Source organism: Trichomycterus rosablanca, chromosome 5 (genome assembly GCF_030014385.1).
Source record: "Trichomycterus rosablanca isolate fTriRos1 chromosome 5, fTriRos1.hap1, whole genome shotgun sequence".
NCBI classification, from domain to species: Eukaryota; Metazoa; Chordata; class Actinopteri; order Siluriformes; family Trichomycteridae; genus Trichomycterus; species Trichomycterus rosablanca.
Window position 1 is genome coordinate 37,039,028 of NC_085992.1, and position 19,745 is coordinate 37,058,772.

The following is a 19,745-nucleotide window of genomic DNA, read 5'->3' on the forward strand; positions in this document are numbered from 1 at the left end:
TGGCAGCTGAAGTTCTGCACTGTTGACAATTAATGAAGGGATTTTCTCATTATTTTAAAATGAAGAAAAAAAACAGCTTAATGAATTATAGAGGGATTTGCCAGGCCTAGCTAAGATGAGATGATAGAATATCTGACAGAGAATCAAGATAGTCAGTGCCAGCAAGAATTGTGGTGGAATTAGGACTGAAGTGCAAAACGTAGCATAGCAAATGCTGGTGTGTGCAGCCAAGCAGTCAGGCTTTATGCTTTTAAGATGGATTGGCAGGATTCTTCAGCATGTTTCACTAGGCCACCTAATTACAGAGTAAACACTGTTTAGCTTGCCAGCAGAGGAATATCTATAAGATATAGATGGGAAGTAATCAAGTATTTGCTACAAATATTTGTCTTTTGCTACAAATAAGTGCCGTTAGGTCAATTTTAACTCATGGCCACCATATGGACAGTGTTTCTCCAGGACATCCCACCTTACTTCTTGTGTCTTCAGGTTTCGTAAGGGCTAGCTTATTAGTTCTCTAATTGTATAAATCCAGCTTGTTGCTGGCATCCTCTTCCACCTTTACCTTCAACTCTTCCAAGTATAATTGTCTCTTCAAATGAATTGGTTCTTCTCATGATGTGTCCTAATTAAAAGAGCTTCAGTTTGATTATCTTGGCTTTGAGTGAGAGATTAGCTTTGATTTGATCAAGAATCCATTTGCTTTCCTTTGCCTTCCAAACTCTCAAAGCACCGAAGTTCATAATAATGAGGGCATCAATATTCTCCGGGTCCCGGTTGTATATTGGCCAGCTTTCACACCCACTTTGAAGAGAAGACCATACTCTGGACATTCTGATCTTTGTTTGGAAAGACAAATCTTTTCCAGTTTCTTCATTCTTTCTTCCGCCAAGTGCCATTCATATTTCCAGACAGCTGAATCATTTGCTTTTAATAATTGATTCAAGTAGGCAAAAGCTGTCCACTACTGTGCCATCATCTCCATCAATAGTGTCTCCTTCACATTTAAAAGATAATGTATACTTGTAATATACTGTAAGTTTGAAACAGATGTTGTGCTCCTAAATAATGGAATCTGATATTTTATTTTATTATTTAAAAAAATTTCTATCAAGGGCAGCATGTTTTGACAGCTGATTGAGTGGGTGCCACAAATGATCATGGGTCCTGTGGACAATCCTTGCTTCTTATTACTATTTGTAAGGTGTTTCTATTTTCTTTTCTATTTACTTTTGTCTGCATGGGTGGCCTTTACATAATACAGATATCGTTTACCTCCCACAACATGCAGTAGGTCAATTGGATACTCCTTATTGTCTCTACATTTGTGTAAATGTGTGGTTCCAAGTGTGTTTTTCTGTTTAGCTTTCAGTGTAACCACTGTGACCACTTTATTCTGATCAGGGTCATGGGAGGGTCACCTAAAAACAGTTTGTGTAATTTAGGAACACAAACCAAGGCATTTGGAAAGTGAATTGGGCAGCAGTCAGGTTTTTAAGGATCTAGGTTTGAACCTTGCAAGCACTTGGGTTTCCTCCAACCCTCAAAACCATGCCTGTAGGTCAATTGGAGTGTTCCTGCCTTGTGTCCATTGTCAAGTAGGTTTCGAACCCATTGAACCCTGATGAGTAAAAAGCGTGTGGCACGTCTGCCGCAAGCGTCATGGGTACAAAGTCTTTGGTGCAGATGTGGTCTGATAGGCAGACAGATGCTTGGACCACCTGAGATTTGCCGACATCTGAAGTAAGACTTCAAAGCCAAGCTCAGCGCCACAACATGATGGGTGCCCTGTAAACAAGCTCTAACTAAGTCTGCACTCATAATGATGATCACTAACTTCAGGGTTCAGAGAGTTTCTTTTGAATCTTTCTTTTTGTTTGGTACAGATGATGGACAAGATAGTCGGAATGATTATTTAATAGGAACCCATTATCATCTGATTGCTACTGATTTTCCTTCAGTAATGTGACAGAGAGTCATCAGTCTAAAGCTTTTAGAAAAGCTGGAATGTGTTCTCAATGAAATGATAATAGCTATTGAGAAAAAGATGAAATTGGAGGTGTCATCTTTATTTTGGATTGGAGACTTGACACAAAATGGGAAGGCAGTGTGGAGAATCAGTGTATAAACAGGATGCTGGCAGTTCTCCCATAATCATAATCATGCACTCAGTTGATTCTGAGTGCTATATGCCCAGTGGGAGCTGCAGCCTGCCCTGCGTATATCAGGTCTCTCAGAAAGCCCATTATTCAAAGAAAGTAGATGTCATTAGGCTGTTTTTTTTCATTTTTTTCTGATTCTTTTAAAATCCCCCCCAAAAAAAAAACCTAAAAGGACTGTTCAAGCTTTTTTATCACACCAAAACACATTATATCTGATTAGCATAAATGGCATTAATTTTGCGTGGGTGTTAAAACATGAATATGACAAAGAGTACTTAAAGCAGCCCAAGGGATTGATGTCTGCATTTGTTGCTTAGGAAGTGGTGAGGTTTATTTATTTATTTCTTTTTTATTTTCTTGCTGAATGCATTATGTGCAGTGCCTGAGATCAGTTGTTGGGGCGGTATGACAGGAGACACTTGAGGAGGTGCCATGGGGGTGAGATGAAAGTGAGAGCTATTGCTAACATCCACTACTGGCAGTAGTTCATGAATATCAAAGAACATCTGTGAGCGGCAGCATTATTGCAAATTGAAATTAAGGTGAAAAACACGCTCGCATGACCATGACAAGCTGTGTCCTGAATCACTCACCAGCTGTCAATAATAAGGAACATAAAGTACAACTACACTGATCAGCCATTAGATTAAAACCACCCTTACTGACTGTAGTCCATCTGTTTCTCTGCATACTTTTTTAGCCTGCTTTCACCCAGTTCCTCAAGGGTCAGGACCACCACAAATTAGGTATTATATAGGTGGTGGATCATTCTCAGCACTGCAGTGACAATGACATGGTGGTGGTGTGTTAGTGTGTGTTGTGCTGGTATGAGTGGATCAGACACAGCAGCGCTGATGGAGTTTTTAAATACCGTGTCCACTCTATTAGACACTCCTACCTGGTTGGTCCACCTTGTAGATGTAAAGTCAGAGACTATCTATTGCTGCTGTTTGTGTTGGTCATCTTCTAGATCTTCATCAGTGGTCACAGGACGCTGCCCACAGGGCGCTGTTGGCTGAATATTTTTGGTTGGTGGACTATTCTCAGTCCAGCAGTGACAGTAAGGTGTTTAAAAATTTCAGCAGCACTGCTGTGTCTTATCCACTCATACCAGCACAACACACACTAACACACCACCACCATGTCAGTGTCACTGCGGTGCTGAGAATGACCCACCACCCAAATAATACCTACTCTGTAGTGGTCCTGGTAGAGTCCTGACCATTGAAGAACAGCATGAAAGGGGGCTAACAAAGCATGCAGGGAAACAGATGGACTACAGTCAGTAATTGTAGAACTACAGTTGTGGTAAGTGGAGCTGATAAGATGGACAGTGAGTGTAGAAACAAGGAGGTGGTTTTAATGTTATGGCTGATCGGTGTACATATCACTTTTTACAATCTCGGTATCAAAAGTTTTTGTCTGAGTTGTAAGAATTAAAACATGCAAGATATTATAAATAGCAAGGTTACCATTATGTCATCCTCACAAATAAGATGTTTTGGAGTAATGCTGTCACTCTCAACCCAGTAGCCACCCAGGCAGAACATGAACACACATCTTGTACCACAACTGGGTCTCACAGCATGGTGCTCCAAAAGCTTTTTAAGAGTACAGAGACTCCCTGCTTATTTACCTGCTGTGCACTCCGTTTCGGCGACCCTGCATTGTGCAGGCCATCGCCATGGCAACACACGGAAAACAAGCGCTCATCTTGAAGAGCTTAGACACTTAGGTCGCCACTAATCCAAGAAGGTTGCAGCCTGCGCGAGAGCTAAAAGCTCTTCACATTGTGGAACGGCAGTCTGAGAGGCCACATTGCTAGGGGGTATCGAGACCACTCATGTTTTCAAATGAGAATGAATGATGAATGATGATTGGGGGGAAATATTCATTGACACTTATGAGGGGCTTTACAGAGTTCACTCTGAAACTTATAATGATGCTGTTGGAAATGTTGTTTCATGAAACATTTAAGAAATCTGGAACATACTGCAAATACACTATATGGCCAAAAGTATGTGGACACCTGACCATTAGCTTGATAGACATCCCTTTCTAAAACCATGGGTATTTAAAACCTCTCACCCCTTTTGGGGCTATATTTTATCAAACCATGATTTTATGTACCAGGCTTTGTGCACAGGGACACAGTCTAAAGGTCTTCCCAAATTGTTGGCACAAAGTTGAAAGCATGAATTTCATTTATCGTTTCATTTTCATACATTTTACCACCACGTTTTACCACCTTCCTCTTGTTCAGGGTTATGGTGGGTCTATTTCCCCTGGAAACACAGAGCGTAATGCCATAATACACCCTGGAGAGGATGCCAGTCTTTTGTGGGGCCTTGGCCATTCCCGCCACAGACAAAGCCAATCACGTCTGTATGTACAAGGGTTTTTCAAAAAGTTTCTGCACATTTTTAACTCCATTTATTAGGAATTGTTCAAAAACAAATTACCTCACTTTTCTACAGTCACCTTTTGATGCATTTTCCCTAGCATCGTACCAACTTTTTAATGCCATCAGCAAAAAACTTGGTTGAGCACATAGCCACTGATGCACCACTGCTTTCACATCATCATCACATGAAAATCTTTTTCCTCTTAAAGCTTCTTTGAGCGTCTAAAAAGGTGGAAATCAGATGGCACTAAGTCCAGACTCCAAGCTCTCTCTCAGTCTCACAGACACAACCAATTACTACTCCTCCCACCCTCACCTTTTCCAACGAAAATATAAAAGTAGATCCCTCGTAGATGCCCAATTGGTCGATAGCACCACTGGGCATTCAAACCCTTATTTTGAAATATCAGTTTGAAATCTCAGTCGGTTGTGGCACAAAACCTTTAGGACCTTTAGAAAAGCTAATGATGAGGAGGAATTTTACCTTTCAGCACAACAGTGACCCAAAGCATACCTCCACATCAGTAAGAATGGTTTAATCAGAAAAAGATCAGTCAGTAGCCAGACCTGAATCAAACTGAAAATCTGTGGAGTGACCAGAAGTGCTTTTTGCATGGAAAAGTGGGCAAAGATTGCTAAGTCAAGATGTGTCAGCTGATAGAGTCCTATACCCAAAACACTGGATGCATTCATCAAATCAAATTTATGTTTATTCCCCCACCCTAAAAGATTTTAGTTTGTTTGTCAGTTGAATTGTATATATTATAGGATACATTAAAGGTGAACAAGGTTCTGAAATCCATCTTGGTTTAATTTTTTTTACACTATAAAAAGTGATGCAGACATGACAAAACTACTCACAGACAGTGGCTGGAGACTAACCACAAACCCAGGACCTCAACAACCATGTTAGTGTACGGCACCCATGCTTACAGCTGCACCATCATACCATCCTATGATATAATGCTGTAAACCAAGTTTACAAACATTTAGCTAGCCCATGTGCTAACTTTACTAGAGATTAACATCGTAATGTGCACTTCATTGTGTGCCATATTTCTTATGATGCCATTGATAGTGCAGTAATTTGACATAAAACATGTGACATGTGGTTTGTTAGTTAAAAATGTGCATATTATAGTGTTTCAAGCACCTCCGAAGCCTGACTTAAACGAATATGCACTGTTAGCCGACCAGATTTGTGAAATAGATACAGGGTAAAGATTTAATGTCATGGACTTTGGAATCATAATGCTGTCACTCTCAACTCTCATGGATTTATGTAGCCTGAAAGTCATTTTAAAATGGTGATTGTATTTGTAGAATGTTATGACTTCAGTCATCAACTGTGTGGTAAACCAGATACTAAAGAGTAATGTTATAATAGTAACCACTGTATCAGTAATGCAAACTGCTTATGTGACCTACTGTTTAGTATGCCAGTATGTGGTTTGGAATGCATTTTTAAAAAAAGGAATGCAAGACAGAATAAATACAAACATTAAAAAGATCTTTCTAAACTGTCAGAGGCCAAATAATACAGATTCATCATTTATATAGCAATGACAATTTGATTTTCAATGCCCTGTCATTGTTTAAAAATATTTTACCCACACAATTGTCTGTCTGACAAATGGCAGCTCATATTGCATTTATATGGTGGAACATTTGATTTTTATATACAAAACTTATTTTCTGAACTGTTGGGACTTTCTAATAATGCACTAAAATTGAAATCTGTAAAGAGACGAAGACAACATGTGAAGTGTTTGCAATGACAAACTATTTGTTAAATATACCGATCAGCCATAACATTAAAACCACCTCCTTGTTTCTACACTCACTGTCCATCTGTTTCTCTACATGCTTTTTTAGCCTGCTTTTACCCTGTTCTTTAATGGTCAGGACCCCCACAGAGTAGGTATTATTTAGGTGGTGGATCATTCTCAGCACTGCAGTGACAATGACATGGTGGTGGTGTGTTAGTGTGTGTTGTGCTGGTATGAGTGGATCAGACACAGCAGCGCTGCTGAAGTTTTTAAATACCGTGTCCACTCACTGTTAGATATATTAGACACTCCTACCTAGTTGGTTCACCTTGTAGATGTAAAGTCAGAGACGACCACTCATCTATTGCTGCTGTTTGAGTTGGTCATCTTCTGGCTGGAAATATTTTTGGTTGGTGGACTATTCTCAGCCCAGCAGGTTCAGTGAGGTGTTTAAAAACTCCATCAGCTCTGCTGTGTCTGATCCACTCATACCAGCACAACACACACTAACACACCACCACCATGTCAGTGTCACTGCAGTGCTGAGAATGATCCACCACCTAAATAATACCTATTTTGTGGTGGTCCTGTGGGGGTCCTGACAATTGAAGAAAGGGGGCTAACAAAGCATGCAGAGAAACAGATGGACTACAGTCAGTAACTGTAGAACTACAAAATGCTTCTATATGGTAAGAGAAGCCGATAAAATGGACAATGTGTGTAGAAACAAGGAAGTGGTTTTAATGTAATGGCTGATCGGTGTATAAGCAAATTTAGAATTTGATGCCTGCAATACACTTTAAAAAGCTGGGACAGAGGCTTGTTTACCACTAAGTCACATTATTGTTTCTTTTAATTATACTTTTTAATTCTTTGGATATTGAAGATCATAATTCTTGCAGTTTTGCAGTTGGAATTTTTGCCCATTCTTACTGTATACAAGAGTTGAGCTGCTTAACAGTCTGTGGTGGCCGTTGTCTGATTCTTCTCTTCATGATGCACCCTAAATTTTCAATAAGAGACAGATCTGAACTGCAGGCAGGCCAATGAAGTCCACACACTCTGTCTGTGGAGCCACACTGTTGTAACTCATGCAGAATGAGGCCTGGCATTGTCCTCATGGGAATAGGCGTCATCTTGACGGCAACAAATGTCTTTTCAAAATACCAATTTAAGCCTACGCATCAATGATACCTTTAAATAAATGCAGATCACCCATCACCAGATCACCATGCGATTACAGATGCAGTTTTTTTCCCTTTTCCCGTTGGTGACAGTCTGAATGGTCTTTTTCATGTTTGGCATGTAGAATATGACCTTTAATTCCCACTAACAAGCTGAAACGTGGACTCGTCTGACCATGTAACTCGTTTCCATGTTTTTCGGTCCATCTAAGATAACTTTTGGCCTAGAGAAATCAATGGCATTTCTGCTCAAAATTATTATATGCTTCCACTTTGCATGATACAGTTTCAGATTGCATTTTTGATGAAGTGGACTGTGTTAAGTGACAGTAATTTTCCAAAGTACTCTTACACACATTCAGCAGCGGTTCCTGCGCTTGGACGTTATGACATTTCTCTTAACTTCCTACACTGTTTTACAATATTATAAAATGTAGATAATACATACATACAGTGGGGCCAAAAAGTATTTAGTCAGCCACTGATTGTGCAGGTTCTCCTACTTAGAAAGATGAGAGAGGTCTGCAATTTTCATCATAGGTACACTTCTACTATGGGAGACAAAATGAGAAAAAAAAATCCAGGAAATCACATTGTAGGATTTTTAAAGAATTTATTTGTAAATTATGGTGGAAAATAAGTATTTGGTCACCCAGAAACAAGCAAGATTTCTGGTTCTCACAGACCTGTAACTTCTTCTTTAAGAAGCTCTTCTGTCCTCCGTTCGTTACCTGTATTAATGGCACCTGTTTGACCTCGTTATCTGTATAAAAGACACCTGTCCACAGCCTCAAACAGTCAGACTCCAAACTCAACCATGGCCAAGACCAAAGAGCTGTCGAAGGACACCAGGAAGAAAAATGTAGACCTGCACCAGGCTGGGAAGAGTGAATCTACAATAGGCTAGCAGGTTGGTGTGAATAAATCAACTGTGGGAGCAATTGTAAGAAAATGGAAGACATACAAGACCATTGATAATCTCCCTCGATCTGGGGCCCCACGCAAGATCTCATCCCGTGGGGTCAAAATGATCATGAGAACGGTGAGCAAAAATCCCAGAACTACACGGAGGGACCTGATGAATGACCTGCAGAGAGCTGGGACCAAAGTAACAAAGGCTACCATCAGTAACACACTACGCCGAGAGGGACTCAAATCCTGCAGTGCCAGGCGTGTCCCCCTGCTTAAGCCAGTACATGTCCAGGCCCATCTGAAGTTTGCCAGAGAGCATATGGATGATCCAGAAGAGGATTGGGAGAATATCATGTGGTCAGATGAAACCAAAATGGAACTTTTTGGTAAAAACTCAACTCGTCGTGTTTGGAGGAAGAAGAATGCTGAGTTGCATCCCAAGAACACCATACCTACTGTGAAGCATGGGGGTAGAAACATCATGCTTTGGGGCTGTTTTTCTGCAAAGGGGACAGGACGACTGATCCGTGTTAAGGGAAGAATGAACGGGGCCATGTATCGTGAGATTTTAAGCCAAAACCTCCTTCCATCAGTGAGAGCATTGAAGATGGAACGTGGCTGGGTCTTCCAGCATGACAATGGTCCCAAACACACCACTCGGGCAACGAAGGAGTGGCTCCGTAAAAAGCATTTCAAGGTCCTGGAGTGGCCTAGCCAGTCTCCAGACCTCAACCCCATAGAAAATTTGTGGAGGGAGTTGAAAGTCCGTGTTGCCCAGCGACAGCCCCAAAACATCACTGCTCTAGAGGAGATCTGCATGGAGGAATGGGCCAAAATACCAGCTACAGTGTGTGCAAACCTGGTGAAGACTTACAGGAAACGTTTGACCTCTGTCATTGCCAACAAAGGTTATGTTACAAAGTATTGAGTTGAACTTTTGTTATTGACCAAATACTTATTTTCCACCATAATTTACAAATAAATTCTTTAAAAATCCTACAATGTGATTTCCTGGATTTTTTTTTCTTATTTTGTCTCTCATAGTTGAAGTGTACCTATGATGACAATTACAGACCTCTCTCATCTTTCTAAGTAGGAGAACTTGCACAATCAGTGGCTGACTAAATACTTTTTGGCCTCACTGTACAGGCCTACATACTTTGACAGTTCTCTCACAATGTTTCTGAATGCAAGATTGCAGTCAGTTTAAAGACGGTTTGGTGCAAAGTGGTGAACCATGACACATCCTTGCTTGCAACCTACCCTTGCTTTTTAATGTCTTGTATTCCAAGCCACATACTGGCATACTGAACAGTAGGTCACATAAGCAGTTTGCATCACTGATAGAGTGGTTACTATTATAACATTACTCTTTGGTATCTGGTTTACTACACAGTCGAAGACTGCAGTCTACAAATACAATCACCATTTTTTAAATGACAATTGCTAATTGTGGAACCTTTCAATACAGTATTTCATTGTAACATTGTAACTTGTTTCATGTATTGGAGGCATTATATTCGATTGTTTTTTATATTTTAAAAAAATACAATGATGTTTGTCATTGAAAACACTAAAAATTCTTTCTTTGAACCTTCATCAGCTGAATTAAAGTTCAAGCAATTTAACAAATTAAAGTTTGTAGTTTTTCTTTCATTTTTCAAAGTGCCCCAATTTTTCGAATGTTTTGCAAGATCTCTTTCATGTTTACATGACAATAAAGAAGAACAAAACGTATTATTGCCTTTTTATGTACTTATTATATACACAATATGTCTATTGCACATACTGTATGTTCGTCACCCTGGAGTAAATGTCATGACATCTTATAAGTTACAGAAACAAAATAGGAGGTTTAATATAACCCCGAATGCCAGTTGGTTATAACAGATAACTATAAATATTCAAAGCAACATGTGACTTTTAATGATAATACCATAATTAATTAATGCTTTCATATCTCCCTTCCCAAAAGCCCACACTGCTAACCAAGCTCATTTTCTTCCAGCACTGCAGAGCAAGGTCATTTAGAAGCATCTATAATGCATGTGTATTGAAGAACTTTATTAGAGGGAAGACTTTTCTGTGATCCTCAGGTCAATGTTCATTTGCTATATTTTGGTCTCTTTTTAAGCGCATACACTTTAATGAAGTAAAAAGAGAGTTTGCCATTGTCAGGGTTTAAGATTTCATTCATTTTTCCTCCTGATCTCAGTAACTGCTGAAGCTTTGGGAAATGAATGAACTAAAGAGTCTTTAATGACACTCCCCTTTATGTTTAGCCTCCAGACTACTGCTTTGGTGCTTAGTTTAGGCTATGCATTTAATAATTTTATTCACTAAATTATAGTCTGCTAAAAATTATAGTTGATATACTGTATATATAACCACCTTGTTTCTACACTCACTGTCCATTTTATCAGCTTAACTTACCATATAGAAGCACTTTGTAGTTCTACAATTTCTGACTGTAGTCCATCTTTTTCTCTGTATGCTTTTTTAAGACTGCTTTCACCCTGTTCTTCAATGGTCAGGACTCCCACAGGACCACCACAGTGCAGGTATTATTTGGGTGGTGGATGATTCTCAGCACTGCAGTGACACTGACATGGTGGTGGTGTGTTAGTGTGTGTTGTGCTGGTATGAGTGGATCAGACACAGCAGTGCTGCTGGAGTTTGTAAATACTGTGTCCACTCACTGTCCACTCTATGTCCACTCTATTAGACTCTCCTACATAGTTGATCCACCTTGCAGATGTAAAGTCGGAGACGATCGCTAATCTTTTGCTGCTGTTTGAATTGGTCATCTTCTAATCCTTCATCAGTGGTCACAGGTCGCTGCTTATGGGGCGCTGTTGGCTGGGTATTTTTGGTTGGTGGACTATTCTCAGTCCAGCAGTGACAGTGAGGTGTTTAAAAACTCCATCAGCATTGCTGTGTTTTATTCACTCATACCAGCACAATACACACTAAAACACCACCACCATGTCAGTGTCACTGCAGTGCTGAGAATGAACACCACCCAAATAATACCTACTCTGTGGTGGTCCTGTGGGGTCCTGACCATTGAAGAACAGCATGAAAGGGGGCTAACAAAGCATGCAGAGAATCTGATGGACTACAGTCAGTTTCTGTGTGTTTCTTTGTTGGCTTGTTAAGCTGCAATACCAGGACTCAATGACCTGCTAGCTTCTCCCGCCATTACTTTCGCAGACACCTGCCGATTTGGTTGACAGAAGAACTCAGCCAGTACATGAACCCTTCAAAGCTTAACCAGGATCAGCTGCTTACCTTTGTCTTCTGGGCTGACTCCAGCCAAAGTTTTGCACTTTTTACAGATTAAAGCAAGGTGCCTTTTCTATGCATGTTTGTTTTCATGGCATCTATTGTTTCTCATTTGGTCACAGTGCTTAGTTTGACATGGTTGGTCACAGCACCTGAGGTCACTGCAAAAGGGTTGGTCACACCGCCCTGTGTGACTGCAGCACGGTATTGCTTGTCCCATTGCCAGAATGGTGTTCTTTTTCAAGAGCTTGGGTTTTACTCGAGTAGCTGGCACAAATGGCAGTGTCCAAACCATATGTACTTTTAAAAAACTTCTGCCTTTTATTTGCTTCTTGTTGATGAATTTTGAACCATCCTTGAAGTGCACTTTGCTCCAGCTTCCATTTGCAGGTCACTTAATGTCATCCTACAGTTGTTGAGAAAATTCAAATAGTTTTAAATTCATACAGGCATATTGGTCAGTGGATCATTGATTTTGCAGTCTGCCCGGCTGTAGTTTTGTTGTATCTGATGTCTGATGCTTGAACTTATAACGGTTTATTGGTATAAACTACTGTTTTAAAAAATGTAAGCATGGAGGCATTCATTTAACCCTTTTATTTACACTTTTATTTTACCAGTCTCATTGTATGCTTAATAGTTACTCTTAGATTGTTAGATTGCTGTTACTTTTGAGGTGCTACTAGCACACTTTTTGCCATCGAGCTGGTCCTATTACAAGTATATAGTGTTAACCATATCAGTGTTTTTTGCACTTGTTTAACAATTTACCGGTTAAAAAAACACTCTATCTCATGCACCTTTAATTTAATTAAAAAGTGGATTTAATAATGTCATACAACGGCAGTCCAATTATTTATTGTACTCAGTGAATATACGGAGTTATATATATATATATATATATATATATATGGAATTTTTTTTAATACCGTGCCCACTCTATTACACACTCCTACCTAGTTGGTCCACCTTGTAGATGTAAAGTCAGACACGATCGCTCATCTATTGCTGCTGTTTGAGTTGGTCATCTTCTAGACCTTCATCAGTGGTCACAGGACCCTGCCCATGGGGTGCTGTTGACTGGATATATTTTTGGTTGGTGGACTATTCTCAGTCCAGCAGTGACAGTAAGGTGTTTAAAAACTCCATCAGTGCTGCTGTGTCTTATCCACTCATACCAGCACAACACACACTATAATAAGTCTGTTTACAAAATAAAGGTGTAACTGACCCACCTGCTATATAGCTTGGCTGAAGGGCATAGATTACAGTATCCTGCCCACCTGCCATGCCAAATGTGGTTTGAAGTAAAATAAATACTCAAAGTATGAATAATTAAACTCCAGACTTTTGCTATTAGTAATTTAGTGTGGATGTTTTCCCTCTTCAGCCTTCTTCATTTATTTTTTTCTGACTCTCCTAATTATAAGGATTTAAGCTCACATGTAAAAATCCTTGTTTACATTATACATACATAGCAGAAATATAAATAATATGCAGAGGCAAGAACTAATCTGGAGTGCAAATGTACTTGATGAATCAGAAACGACAGTGGTATTTTCATACACAGACTTGGTATTCAGGGGAGATCTGAAACACTCAGATTGAAATGATTATAAATACAACCATGCCGACGTTTTGACAGCCTCAGCCAAATATTTATGCAGATTGATGCACCTATATCTGCCTGAGTGCAGCATTACTGTCTATGATAATACCTTTGTAGAGGATGAAAAGCTTAATGTCTGTGTTTGGTGCTTATCAGTTGGCTTACAAAAAAAAAGAAGAACCCATGTTGTCCAGTCCCAGTGTCAGAGGCAATTAAAATGGCATTTTGGAAATGTGTCATCGTTCACAGTAAGAAAAAAAAAAAATGTGGAGCTTTTGTTAAAGTTAAAAGGTTAAAGCACACATCAGAAAATGGCAATCCATGTGCTAGTTCTTTTTAAAAGTCACCTCCTGATCAGCCCTGTTGAAAGTCTTGGGGGAATTAGAGCCAATCTGTTATACACTCACAGCCAGGCAAGAAAGCCTGCCTGTCTGCCGGCCTGCCTTTAAAAATACCATTTGTTGCATTGAAAACTAAAATTTAAAAACAGTTTTTTTTAAATTGTCGATTAGAAAGAGGTTTAGCTTTGTTAGCGAGGGTGTGAATATTACACTCCAAACACAAAATTTTCTGTTGTGTGTGAGCAACACCAATGTCATGCATTTTTAACTCCATTGTACAAGTGACTAAACCTGACATGAAGATTTCTTCAGTTGTCAAGCCAACATTACATGACAGCATGTCTGAAATTTGGTGTGAATGTTGTGTTCACTACCCAAGAACTAGCTGTAGCCAGTTGAAATTAGAAATATGAGAAGCAGTGATGTTACTCTTTTTGTCAAATAGCTGAATATAGAGAGTTTTACTAGTTTTACTAGTTTTGCTCCAGCAAGTTTTGGACCTGACACAGTGAGTTATGGACATTTAACACGATTTCAGCTACACAACAGTCTGTGGTTGCTGTTATTTGATTCCTCTCTTTATTAAGTGCTATACATTTTCAGCAGTGAGCAGTTTTAGACTGCAGGCACACGCACTCTGTGTTTGTGAAGCCATGCTGTTGTAGCTCAGCATCCCAACTTAGCCCCAACTTTTTTTGCACCACGGATCGGTTTTATATAGGATATAATTTTACGAACCAGTGGGGGCTGGGGGATTTAAAATAGAATAACTATAGAATGGAAAATCAGTGTGAATCCTTTTTTCGCTGCAAAGAGATGCTGCTCCCACCTAGTGGTGATTGGGAACAATAACACCCGAAGAGTATTGTAAATTTAATAACGATCTTGAATTATTTTTTTTTTGTGCGGCCTTGTAATAAATCACCCATGGAGCGGTACTGGTCCGCAGCCCGGTGGTTGGAGACCACTGTTGTAGATTATATAAAATAAGGCCTGGCACGGTCTTGCTACAATAACCATAGACTTTCTGGGAAATTACGTCACCTTGATGTTGGCTATTGCACCTTTTGCTAATAATAGTCTGGATAAAGAACCTGCTGACTGCTGCTCAGGTGGCGCAGCGGTAAAGTACGCTAGCTCACCAGAGTTATTGATCTGAAGCTCAAGTTGGTGTGATGAAGTAAGCTACCCTTACCCATCACCAAAAACAATAATGTATGTATTTATTAACTGTTTTATCTGTGGTTAACAAAAAGACTAACTAAAGACATATACTGTGTTTTACTCACCTGGGCTGGTCCATCCTCTGGGAAGGAGAGGGGGAGAAAAGATCTGTTAAAACAAAGAAAGTGTACACTCTGAATAATGTGAATGATTAGATTTATTGAACGTGCCATGGCCACGAGTGTGTATAAGTAGGCTGTATATTGCTGCTATTACCCATTGGAAGTAGTGAAGTGTATGTACTGTATATTCAGTGCTCTAGACTTACCTGTAATAATATCGGTTCAGCTGGGGGTGGAGTTACTGATATATAAGCAGCATGATATATAAGCCTTTATGACTCTGCAGTCAGTGGTTGTGTATACGTTGTTGGAAGTGATCGTTACTTGTTTGTATATTTATCCATTTTGTTTTTGTCCTAAGTGTGCGTGTGTGTTTTTATGTAAATAGCTGGTGTATTGGTGTATAAATAAAGAAAGCGGGAAAAACAAGAACATCTGTGTCCTCACAGTCCATTTCAGTCCCTCAGACCGGTCGTCCGACACTACCCACGGGGTTCGCCCCGTCACAGTTGGGTAATCCAACAAGACAACATTTCAAAGCACAAGATCAAGTACACCAATAAACAGCTGCAAGGAAACAAATTTAAGGTTTATAATTCATAACTTTTTCATAATTAGGCTTCAATTTTCAGGTTGCAGTACCTTAGGGCTGCCGCGATTGGTTGACCAAGTCGATGACGTCGGCGCATATTTTAAGTCGATGCATCATTTTTAAAACTATGATTATGAATGATCCTTTTTCATTTTAAACCATTCATTTGATTTCCCTTAGCACTACTTGCTGCGTGCATGACCTAAGTCGTATTTGCTCCAGTCACTGGTTGGCAGCATTAAACGTCTTAAAAAATGCCGCCTGCAGCAGAGTCAGAAGCCGATTGTAGAGAGCTTTCAAAGAAAAGCTCAAAGTTTTCCAAGACCCAAATCATCAAAAGTTTGGGAATACTTAAAACTGGCACAAAACAAAAACTTGTACACAGTGCAAAGCTTTGATGATACCACAGCAGCACTAGAGCGATGTTGCATTTTTACTTCTATATTGTTTCATTAAGCTTCTTAATCGCGAGATCTTGGAATACTGTATTTGTTCAGTTAGGACGCATTCACTTGCTGTGTTGGGCTCGCAATTTTTGCGGTTTCCACAGCGAAACACTCATGTGAAACACTTACCACTTTGTTTACAGTGTATCACAAAAGTGAGTACACCCCTCACATTTCTGCAGATATTTAAGTATATCTTTTCATGGGACAACACTGACAAAATGACACTTTGACATAATGAAAAGTAGTCTGTGTGCAGCTTATATAACAGTGTAAATTTATTCTTCCCTCAAAATAACTCAATATACAGCCATTAATGTCTAAACCACCGGCAACAAAAGTGAGTACACCCCTTAGTGAAAGTTCCTGAAGTGTCAATATTTTGTGTGGCCACCATTATTTCCCAGAACTGCCTTAACTCTCCTGGGCATGGAGTTTACCAGAGCTTCACAGGTTGCCACTGGAATGCTTTTCCACTCCTCCATGACGACATCACGGAGCTGGCGGATATTCGAGACTTTGCGCTCCTCCACCTTCCGCTTGAGGATGCCCCAAAGATGTTCTATTGGGTTTAGGTCTGGAGACATGCTTGGCCAGTCCATCACCTTTACCCTCAGCCTCTTCAATAAAGCAGTGGTCGTCTTAGAGGTGTGTTTGGGGTCATTATCATGCTGGAACACTGCCCTGTGACCCAGTTTCCGGAGGGAGGGGATCATGCTCTGCTTCAGTATTTCACAGTACATATTGGAGTTCATGTTTCCCTCAATGAAATGTAACTCCCCAACACCTGCTGCACTCATGCAGCCCCAGACCATGGCATTCCCACCACCATGCTTGACTGTAGGCATGACACACTTATCTTTGTACTCCTCACCTGATTGCCGCCACACATGCTTGAGACCATCTGAACCAAACAAATTAATCTTGGTCTCATCAGACCATAGGACATGGTTCCAGTAATCCATGTCCTTTGTTGACATGTCTTCAGCAAACTGTTTGCGGGCTTTCTTGTGTAGAGACTTCAGAAGAGGCTTCCTTCTGGGGTGACAGCCATGCAGACCAATTTGATGTAGTGTGCGGCGTATGGTCTGAGCACTGACAGGCTGACCCCCCACCTTTTCAATCTCTGCAGCAATGCTGACAGCACTCCTGCGCCTATCTTTCAAAGACAGCAGTTGGATGTGACGCTGAGCACGTGCACTCAGCTTCTTTGGACGACCAACGCGAGGTCTGTTCTGAGTGGACCCTGCTCTTTTAAAACGCTGGATGATCTTGGCCACTGTGCTGCAGCTCAGTTTCAGGGTGTTGGCAATCTTCTTGTAGCCTTGGCCATCTTCATGTAGTGCAACAATTCGTCTTTTAAGATCCTCAGAGAGTTCTTTGCCATGAGGTGCCATGTTGGAACTTTCAGTGACCAGTATGAGAGAGTGTGAGAGCTGTACTACTAAATTGAACACGCCTGCTCCCTATGCACACCTGAGACCTAGTAACACTAACGAGTCACATGACATTTTGGAGGGAAAATGACAAGCAGTGCTCAATTTGGACATTTAGGGGTGTAGTCTCTTAGGGGTGTACTCACTTTTGTTGCCGGTGGTTTAGACATTAATGGCTGTATATTGAGTTATTTTGAGGGAAGAATAAATTTACACTGTTATATAAGCTGCACACAGACTACTTTTCATTGTGTCAAAGTGTCATTTTGTCAGTGTTGTCCCATGAAAAGATATACTTAAATATCTGCAGAAATGTGAGGGGTGTACTCACTTTTGTGATACACTGTATATCGCTTAGAATGTGAAGTAAGTTTTGAGTGAATATAAGTTTAAGCACATTGCTTTGTGTACAGAATGCCATAAACACATGCTGCACTTTGTTTAATATGGAGCACTTGAGAATTTGATAATATGGACATAAACCCTGTTTACATTTAGTTTTGTGCCATATTATTATGCCACACAGTTTGTTGTTAAAATAAAAGAAGCGTAAATGAGATTCTGATATAAATTTTTTGAAGAAAAATTAATTGCTAGATTAATCGACTAATCGATAAAATAGTCTAGATTAATCGTCGTTAGTGGCAGCCCTACAGTACCTACTATAACCTGCCAAACTCCTACCAGACTGATGAAAGTGTGCATTAAGTACATTGAAATGTGTTTTTATTGCTTGTGATTTTTTTTGGTCACACCTCGCAAACACCTAGGATTCCAATTTTCTAAAATACAGCTTTGTTGCCAGGTTAAGTACAATTTCCCAGCCAGACAATTGGTCTAAACTGTTTATATCATCCCATTTTATATTAGTATTGCAATAGGTTTTGAAATCCCAAGGGGTTTTAGGCAATGTACTGATCAATGTGAAGGATACATTGCCACTATACATTACATTTTTACTCACAGCCTGCCATTAGATTGTCAATGGTTTTTAGATTCTCTCTGACCATTATCTTTAGCCTGTGCTGATTTAAAGCCAGAGGCAGGAGCATTTGGAGTCTAAGCTTTAGATTTTGTCATGTAATAGGTTTCCTTCTGGATCCCTAAGGGTAACATTTCCATGCTAATTCCTGTCTGCTTGTGATTGCACTGAAGTGGAGCATAAAAAGACTGGAAGTATTCAGATAGTGCTGCATGTATGCGCTGGCCCTTCTTGCAGAGTACACTTTATAAACAGAATAAACAAACAGTTAGATATAAAAAAAAATTCGTTCTATTTGACTGACTTCTGCGTCTTTGTTTGAGAAATGGTTACTGTTTACAGAGTAAAAATGTAAAATTTTTGTGTCGTCTTACACTAAAACTTCCTCTCTACCTTTTAGGACCGAACTGTTTTGCTGACACGGCTGTGATCCCAGCAGGCCGTGAGGTGAAGATTGACGACTGCACCATCTGCTACTGCACATATGAGGAAGGTACCTGGCGCATTGAGCGGCAAGCAACCTGCAGCAGAAACGAGTGCCAGCAGAGTTAAAACTGTATAAGGGCCACCCAGCTCACGGAACACACCGAGCCTTCGCGTGGACAGCTGTCAGTCAGGTGGGCCCAGCCCAACCATGATCTGCAACAGACCAAAACAGAAGCCTTGATACAGGATTGGAGGGATTACTTGTCTGTTAATGACTGTAAGAGCACGTGACTATCTGACCTCAGACTCTCTGTAGCACTGGAACATCCAGTAGCCAGGCCACATTGTGCTAAGTTCCTCATGCTGTGGCAAAGCCAGAAATCTGTGAAGTGTCATAAATGCTGCTATTCACAGTATGGTATGGTGCGGTTTAAAACAGTGACCCCACATTTTGTGGTTATTCCATTGCCAAGTGATCCATCATTATACTTCAGAACCCCAGATAAACATGGTAACTCTTCTTTTAAGGTTACCAAGATGAGCTAACTGGGCACATTTAGGAGTTAATTATAGTGCAGGTGTTCTAGCTAGAAATGGGAAGCACAGTGGTAAACACCAGGGTTGAAGCCTAACTTCCAAGCCTAGTTTCCTTTGGGTACACTGATTACCTATTCACCTTCCAAAGCAAAAGGCTATACTATGTTGCCCCATGAGTTTAAGCAAGCGGGTCAGCCTGTGAGTTGTTGCCCTGCAATGGATGTGCCGCTCTGGTTCACTGACAACTGGAAATGGACAATCATGACCCTGGCACAGCAATCTTTAATAGTGATGTAGAGAATGTCTTTCACAGTTTCTTCAAAACTGAAGGCAATGTCGAAGGCAATGTCACATGATTGTAATTAAAACTACAA

At 40.2% G+C, this 19,745-nt stretch overlaps 1 protein-coding gene across 1 annotated transcript in view; it reads left to right on the forward strand.

Annotated features, from left to right (window-relative positions):
• Positions 1-18,960, forward strand: part of vwc2 (von Willebrand factor C domain containing 2) — a 37,597-nt gene extending 18,637 nt beyond the window's left edge. The window contains exon 3 of the mRNA XM_062995135.1: positions 18,809-18,960. Coding sequence (XP_062851205.1) covers positions 18,809-18,960 — 152 coding nt within the window. The remainder of the gene's footprint in view (positions 1-18,808) is intronic.
• The last annotated feature ends 785 nt before the right edge of the window (positions 18,961-19,745 follow it).